This window comes from Aulostomus chinensis, chromosome 12 (assembly GCF_037954235.1).
Source record: "Aulostomus chinensis isolate RoL2024-O1b breed Wild chromosome 12, RoL_Achi_v1.0, whole genome shotgun sequence".
Taxonomy (NCBI): Eukaryota; Metazoa; Chordata; class Actinopteri; order Syngnathiformes; family Aulostomidae; genus Aulostomus; species Aulostomus chinensis.
Genome location: NC_141331.1, coordinates 6,903,173 through 6,911,245, shown reverse-complemented (window position 1 = coordinate 6,911,245; position 8,073 = coordinate 6,903,173). Strand labels below are relative to the sequence as shown.

The window sequence follows — 8,073 nt, the reverse complement described above, 5'->3', positions numbered from 1 at the left end:
GCTAGATGCCAGACTTCTACCAGGTGCCCGAATGCAGTGTGTAGAGGCCAGGCAGGCACACCACTCGTATGTAGGAGTCTCACATGTCAGATCTGACACGTCTGACACGTTCAGTGCCGGTGTTGGTCTTTGCCAACAGGACCTGGAGTTCCTCAGCAGTGGTGGTCACCGCCCTGCAGGAGCATGTCCTCCCAACGGCCTCTCAAGTATTCAGGTTACAGTTGGGCAGACATGGCGGCCTGTCCGGCTATTTGGGTTAATGCTGGCTAGGCATTCTGTGGATTAGCGTGGGCACGACAGAGCCCTCACCTGCCCCTAATCACACAATAAACAGTTGTAAGCACTTGGCCAGATGACTCGCAGAACCTGTCTTCTTGATTAATCCACCTTAAATCACCTCGTCTTACGACTTCCATCTCCCCCCCTTCAGCGGGTTCTTCTTTTAATTAAATCATGCATCTTGGACGAGGCAGTCGCTTCTAATCTTTTCATAAGTAAACACATTTTTTTTGTTGCTACATTGGCATCACCACATCCCTGGTGTTAGTTTCTTAAACAGAGACACGTTTTGTTTGAGCCCTTTTTCATCCAAACTTTATTTGAAGTCTTGACCTTCCTCCTCCATGGAGGGCCGATTGTCAGTTATATTTAATCTAGAATACTTTTATTTTTACTTACAACGCCTTCATATATATATATATATATATATATATATATATATATATATATATATATATATAAATAAAAAATGTAGTATTTTAGCCTTTCTGATTTTTTTGCTCTTCAGCCTTCAGGTGTGGTTCACCTTCGCTTCAGTTCACAGCGTCCACACCAAATTCTCTGCAGGAACTGTTTTTTTGTGATTGTTTTTGTTCCCCAGGAGTGTATTAACATGCAGAAAAATGACTCAACAGGGGTTGCAAATTAGCCTCGGCTAGCACCAGGACGTACTCCTGTATCTTGTGATTATAACCGTCCTTACAAAAAAAAAAGAAAGAAAAAACCAAAACTTCTCAATAATTTCAGTATTACATTGTCTGTCTGTAGCCATCTGAGAAAACCTAACAAAAGTGTGTGTGTGTGTGTGAACAATAATGTAGCAATGAAATTAGGATTCGAAGCAGTTTTCAGTAAAAGATTAATAATTTATTATTTCTGTTCTTCTATTGCTCTTCATCAGAGCAGCAGCTCAAGGTTTGGCACTTTTCTAACATTATGTGTGAGAATCAAACGTCACATCGGTACACAAAAACATTCACGACCCCACGTTTTTCTCGCGAGCTGCTTTAAGGCTTTTCAACATTGTGGTCTCTCGTACTGACTCTTCTCTGGAGATATGGCAACAGTCAAACGATGAGAACAAACAACAACAACAAAAAAACCCCCCCAAAAAACAGCGATCATTAGTTTATGCTTTATATTAAAGATTATCTGTGCAAAATACCTCAATTTGAGATGTTAAAAGACATGGATCTAACAAGGTACACATCTGCTACTTCAACAACACGGTGCAGAATTTAAAAAAAAAAACATTTCAAGAAAACCGATTAAAAGAACAATCTTAGACATCAACTACAATCATGATTATCAATATGGTTAAAATTGATCCAAGTGTCAAATAAGCTGGACTAATTAGGCTATAAACTACAAATGAACTGCATATGACGTTTTAATTTTATGGGGGTTAAAACACACATCTTAAAATGTGTCCAGCCTGAACGTATAAGACGGTAAAACTATGATCGTTACACGCGTGCCGCAGGAATTTTTTTTGCTGCTTTATTACGATCAGTCCAGAAATGCCACAAGGCAATGAAATGCAGTGAATCTGACATCGTCGTTAGCATCCCCACTAAATACCGTTCCATCAGGACCCCTCTGGCCTGACGCGCCGTTTCTGGATTATATTGCGGACAGCGGACTGATGCGCCGATGTGTGCGCGATGAGTTTGGACGAACTAGCACAGCCAAAACAAGCAGAGGCATGAACACGCATGCATCGATGAGTCTGGTGTTATATTCTACCCACGTCGTTTTGTAAAGAAGAGGATTCAAGTACACTTGTCACTCGAGTACACCGTCTATAAACATAAACCTAACCGAGGGCAGATGATGTCTACCGAAGCACTAGTACAGACACATATGGCAGTGATTCCAGTGTGTTTCTGTGCAGAATTTACATACAACAAATCCTCCTCTTGAAGACAAGCTTGTACACCCTCAGAAATCCTGTAAGGCGGAGAGACGCGTAATAGTCTTTCATGGGAAAAATCCTACATGTACTGCCCAGATTTAAACCAGAACAAAGTGAATGTTCCCCGGAAATTTCACCATCTTCATTGTGAAGACTGTTGTAAGACCTTAGCTTTCACTACAATGGCGGGATTCTCGATATCGGCTTTGCTCTGAACCATCCTCAGCTCCAGCTGCGCAGGGCTGGGCCTGTTCCCTGGCCCGGCCAGCTCTGGAAGACAGACAAAGCGTTGAGAAAGGATTTCAGACTCACAAGTCAACTGGACGTTTTCTAGATTTCATAAGGTCTCGCATCACTTTCCAGGCAGCTGTTATCACGTGTTTGCCTCCTTCTATGAGTCATTTATTTCTACTCAATACAGAACAACCGGGACCAAGTCCATCAGATGAAAGAACGACGTTATCGACTGAGATATGAGTCTTGATAGGAGCTTTCAGATGGTTCTGCAGGAACCTACATAAACTACTCTGCTGGTTCATATCTTGATATTGATTTGGAGATGCAGCACCAAAGAGCAGACGGACTCAAACGGTGTTCCTGTGTGTTAACATGACTTGGCATAAAATGAAAGGCCTGCAACACAAACAAGTCAATATGAACACACCCTACCATTAGCATAAGTAATGGTCCTCTTAATGACATGATGCATGACTGCAACGGTCTTTTCACAGGCGGCCTGTATAAAAACAAAACAAACCAACAAAGAGCAGGTTAAAGAGGGTTGGTATCATTAGGTTTCATCAGCTCGGAGGCTGCTGCCTCCACCACAGCGGACTTTATTATTGTTGTTGTTGTTTTTTCTGCATCTGAAAATGCCAGACGCTCCTCTGTAAACACCAGGCTGGAACCTGTTGGAGGTGCTGTATTGTTCTTCAGCTGACACGTCTTGGTTGCTATGAATGCTGAATGGACTCTGGACGTATCCCTTTTCCATCTTAATGGAACACGAGGTGCTGCTGCCTCGCTTTCCCATTCACACAGAGACGGTGGAGGAGACCCTCCGGTTACTAGGGCTCTCGACTCCCTGAGCACTCATCCGTGTACCACGTGGCACCTGGTCTTTGCCCCGCCCCTCATCCACTATGACAGGCCGAATGGGTAAAAAGTGACTGACAAGCACAGCCCCGAGTTAAAATTAAACAAAGCTTTGCATGGAAACAATGTCAAAGATTTGCTGAGTTCGGGAAAATGGAAAACTCTTAGGTTGACCTTCACTGACTAAGAGGAATCGGTGACTGACCTTCAGGTCTTTGGGGTGATGGTGGGTCCAGGCCAGCAACATGGCAGCAAAAAGGTCGCCTGTCCCCACAAATACAGCATCAACTTTGGGGATGTCCATGCAGATCCTCTGACAGCTATTGGCCCCATCTGGTTTCACTACAGCCAGGAAAACAGAGCGAGAATGAAGCCTCTTCACCAGATATTACAGCCTTAAGAAATCCTCAAACGCTTCCTCGACCAGCAGTTAAGATCCGGCTCCCTGGCCTGCTGTTTCACCTGTTTTCTGGCTCCCCAGGGCCACTAAGAACTGGTCCCCGAGTTTAGAGGGCAGATCTGTACTAGTGAGGACCACCGTCTCTGGACCCATTTTATGAAGGAGATCCATCACCTGGAGAATACAAGAGGGTCCCATTTACTCAGGTTTTTGGACCGCGTGGCAGAGCAAACACAGCAGAAGGACAAACACAAGCAGTCACCTCGATAGCATCTTCCTGCGTTTTGATTTTCCTCCCAGTTAACAGCCTGTGGAGGGAAGGCAAGAGTCACAGATGAACCCAGCCTTTGTCTCTGCACCATCAACTGACATCTGAATGATAAGTCGCTTAGTTTTCCAGGGTTGTTACCCATTTATTTTCATGTACTCACTCTGCTTCGAACTGGTTTGGGGTGAGGATGTCGGCCAAAGGCACCACTTTGTCCCTGTAGACTGGAAGAAGGTTCTCTGGGACGTACTGCAACAGGCAGCAAACACAACATGAATTACTATTACTTATCTTTGGGGGAGATGGTGCTGGATTTCCTTCATGCATTTCAAATAGATTATTGGATTAGAATAAAATATTTTAGCCAAAATAATTTTCGAATGGCCTCCAGCCTCTTCTAAGTACGAGAGGTGGTCCGTGAAGAAGAGAAGACTGAGAACAAGATGCTCACCATTGCACCGTGGTCTCCCATGACAGGGTCGCACACTGTGGGAAAAACAGAGGTGTAAACTTCAGACACAGTAGTTGATTGTTGAACTCTCTGACTGGGACAGCCGGCGTTCCACTGACCGTAGATCAGGCTGGGGTTGGCCCTCTTCAGCTCCTGAATTATATCAACCACCATCGCCAGGAAGGACGTATCCCTGCTGTACCCTTGGCCAGGGGAAAAACATGAAATAATTCATGTCAGGTAAACAAAGCAGAAAAGCTGCATTATTTCAAATTATTACATTATTTTCCTTTAAGAAAAAAAAAAAATTCCCAGCTCAACCACTGATGTCACTGCATTCACTCGGTGTCAGATGTCAGATTACTACCTGTCCACAGAGGGCAGCTCTACTCCTCCACTCACCTGTGAGGATGTAGTCATAGTGGTTCACCTTATTGAGCTTGATACCCTCGTACAGCACGTTCAGCTCCTCCGCTGTCAGTACCTGCCCCTTCCAGTGGGTGTAGCCTTGGAAACGAGACACCGGATGAGACTCGGACACGTTTTAAAAGTTCTGTTTGGATTCAGCGCATCAAGACGTTTTCTGTCTGTGTATCTTATGAGTCGCGCCATCAGTAAATATCTGTTTTTCTCCTCTGTGGATCCAGTGAGGTCAAACCCGGCAGGGCCTCCTCACTGCCTGAATAGGATGCTTGTATGCAGGCTTCCCCCTTTCTTTGTGGCCCCTCACCATTAACCTAGAATAAACCCTCAAAAGCTGTTCTGGGTGCAAATGAACGGACACACAAACACACTTGGGTACATAAAGGAGCGCAGAGTTCACACGGAGCCTGAACCTGATCCTGTGCCAGCGAGTGTGCACTTCCTACAGGGAGGACTTAGCAGGGAGGTTTTTCCAGAGGAAAGTTATGTTGAAACCTGCGCTGAAATGGTGGTTTTCAGAATATTAATACTGTTGACAGACGCTTGTGTAAACTAGATGTGTGATGACTAGATTAGAGCGCAAACACAAGTGTAATTTAGCCCATCAGCACTGACCAAGGTCCCCTGTCAGAGGAGCAGACGTTTATTTGGAGTTTAGTTGGTGCCCCTGCAGTGAGAAAACACATTCTTCACATACTTAGGAGCGTGACGTCCGGATTAATTCCTCTTCTCTCTGCAGGTGCTTTGGCCAAACAACTATCAGTTTCAAACACTGTCCTCAAATGTTGCTTTATCTTAAGGGGGAAATGAGTAACATTTTTACAGCACCGGCGTACAAAAGGATAACAAAATGTAGAAGTTACGAGCCCCAGCTTTCTTCAAACTGTCAACAGAATGTTGCAGCAGTTACACAAATTACTTCGTCCTGCACGTATTTCACAATAACTGTTCAGCCTTCCTGGAAAGAAGCCGACAGGCCTGACTGCATCTACTCCCTCAAATATGTACTAGTACACACCACAGTAATAAGGTTAAAGGTCCCATGAATAATAAATGATTAGGTGTCACTGTGTTAACGGTTCATTAATCTCATGTTAAAGCCAAATACAAATAAAAAAACCTTATCGGAGGTTTTTTTATTTTTACACCAAAATTGCTGTTTCCCTTTAAAAATGAGTCATGTCCGAGGGCTCATCCAGCACTAAAGGGCACTGACGAAAACTCTCTGTTCTTTATGCACCTGGCTGATGTGTTAGTGAAGCACTGTGACCTCAAAAGGTGGTTTGTTTTTTTTAACCCCATTAACTCACATTTGCGAAAGAAGTGGATGTACAATGGTGGACTAACTAGTTTTTAGCATCACACAGCCCCCGCAAAAACACTCGTTCCACTATCGGAATGTGTTACCTTTGCTCCGGCAACATCTGGAAAGTCAGAAAAAGACGCACACTATGATGAGTCATCCGCATTCGTTAGCTGAGCGCTAACCAGACATAGCCGGTCTGAGCTGGCGCGAATTCCCCTTAAGTAACTTACTTATAGACACAGCAAATGTCAGTGAGATGTACTCGCTGCAGAAAAACGGGTGCTGGAAAACATTAACTCTCTGAGTTGAACCCAGTACCAGAGTCCCTCTTCTGCACCAATGAGTCACTGTTGACCTCTCACTGAGGTCGTCCCGGGTTCTCTACACGAGCGAGGCAAAGAACAAGAGGCAGTCATTAACTCCGCATCTGCACCCCCTCCGAGCACGTCACGTGATACACAGTGGGGGCCAGTTGATAAGAGGAGACCTCTGGAGTCTCTCTGGTGGTCTATAGTTCACACAGTGCACCTTTAATCTTTACTATGTTACATGTCTGGCTGACATCTCAAGTGCTCCCAAAACACATCAACTAATCAAAAGCTTCTATCTGAATAGAAAAACGCTCCAGTGTTGGTATGTTCTCACCCACCTGTGTGATTGGAGAACTGCACCGAGTTGATTGAGTCCACTTCAAAGCCCAGAACCTGAGAAAAAGAACAAGCGGGCAGCTGTTAAAACAGAGAACAATGATGCCTACGGAGGGCCAGCTGTGTGGGAACGTCAGGAGAGGTCGTAGGAACCAGACTGCGATTCACGAAGCTCACTGCGCTCAACGCTTTTCCTTTTCGGCGGATTTTACAAACATCAGTGTGCAAAACTTGTTAAAGTAAAGTAAAGAAATCAACATTCCAGCTTTAGGGTTTCTCTGCATGGTAGTGCAGTGCACGTCCTTTATGTGCAAAAGGATAAAGACTCTTGAACCAAAACTATTACTTTACTGAAACTCTGCAAGCATACACACAAAAGTCTACTTTAAGTTTTAAAAGTAAAGTTTTCAATGCAGAAAAACTGATTTATTCACTTTTATTATGCTTATTATTCATATGTATATGTCTTTTAAGAGCAAGACTTTACTGCCATAAGGAGATAGTGACATGACAAGACTCAAGTAGAAGTAGAAGTACCTCATAATTAGTATGCAAGTACAACTACTGAGTTTGGTAACATCCAATCACTGTTATTCGACTCTATCAGCTTAGCAGCGATGCTAAAGCTACAATGGCATAAATAAATAAATACCAAACACTCACACACTATCCTGAGGGTCTCAAAAAATTTGATTCAAGTCTAAAATGTAAACACTTTTATCTCGAGGTGTATGGATATTGGTTGCTAGGTTACTACCTGTAGCTACTTGGGAGGCAACGTGACCGGGTCACGGTTATTTCCGCTTCACTCACCGGTATGTCGTCATATTCTTAAGTAGATCCAGAATGTTTTCATTCCAAATGCACTGTAAGTCATGTAAGTTGGTTCTGTCGTAACTGGACGGCCAATGATGAGATGAGACGCGCCCGATAAATTCCGGATTCCTCTGATAAATTGGGAAGTCACGCTTGGAACGTTAGGAGGCAAGTACCGCTAGCTACACAGCCTCCAAGACAGAATCGCTGGTTCTTACCTGCAGCGGGAATGTTGCCGACTTATTCCCGACGTATCCCCTGACAACATGACTCTGAATGGACAACACACGACACTCCATATCCGCCATGAGACTGTCTGCGTTTCTCAACACCGAACAGAGACCAGAGCCAGGAAGAGTCCTAAAGCAGCATTGATGATGTGTGCAACCCCTGACACGCCGACGCCAAGCATGAGAATAACAACTCCACACCACTGGAGGACGACGCTTGAGGTTCACTGTTTCCGCTCAGGC

The 8,073-nt window shown here is 44.3% G+C and overlaps 1 protein-coding gene across 1 annotated transcript; it reads right to left on the bottom strand.

Moving 5' to 3' along the window:
• Window positions 1-1,137: 1,137 nt before the first annotated feature.
• Window positions 1,138-8,073, bottom strand: LOC147251854 (pyridoxal kinase-like). The gene is made up of 11 exons (XM_086219806.1): window positions 7,819-8,073; window positions 6,787-6,841; window positions 4,811-4,915; window positions 4,528-4,611; window positions 4,409-4,443; window positions 4,121-4,206; window positions 3,952-3,997; window positions 3,752-3,863; window positions 3,495-3,631; window positions 2,864-2,930; window positions 1,138-2,464 (listed from the first exon to the last, which is right to left on the bottom strand). Exons 1-11 carry the CDS (start codon window positions 7,906-7,908, stop codon window positions 2,337-2,339), a joined length of 945 nt encoding a protein of 314 aa, XP_086075932.1. The 5' UTR covers window positions 7,909-8,073; the 3' UTR covers window positions 1,138-2,336.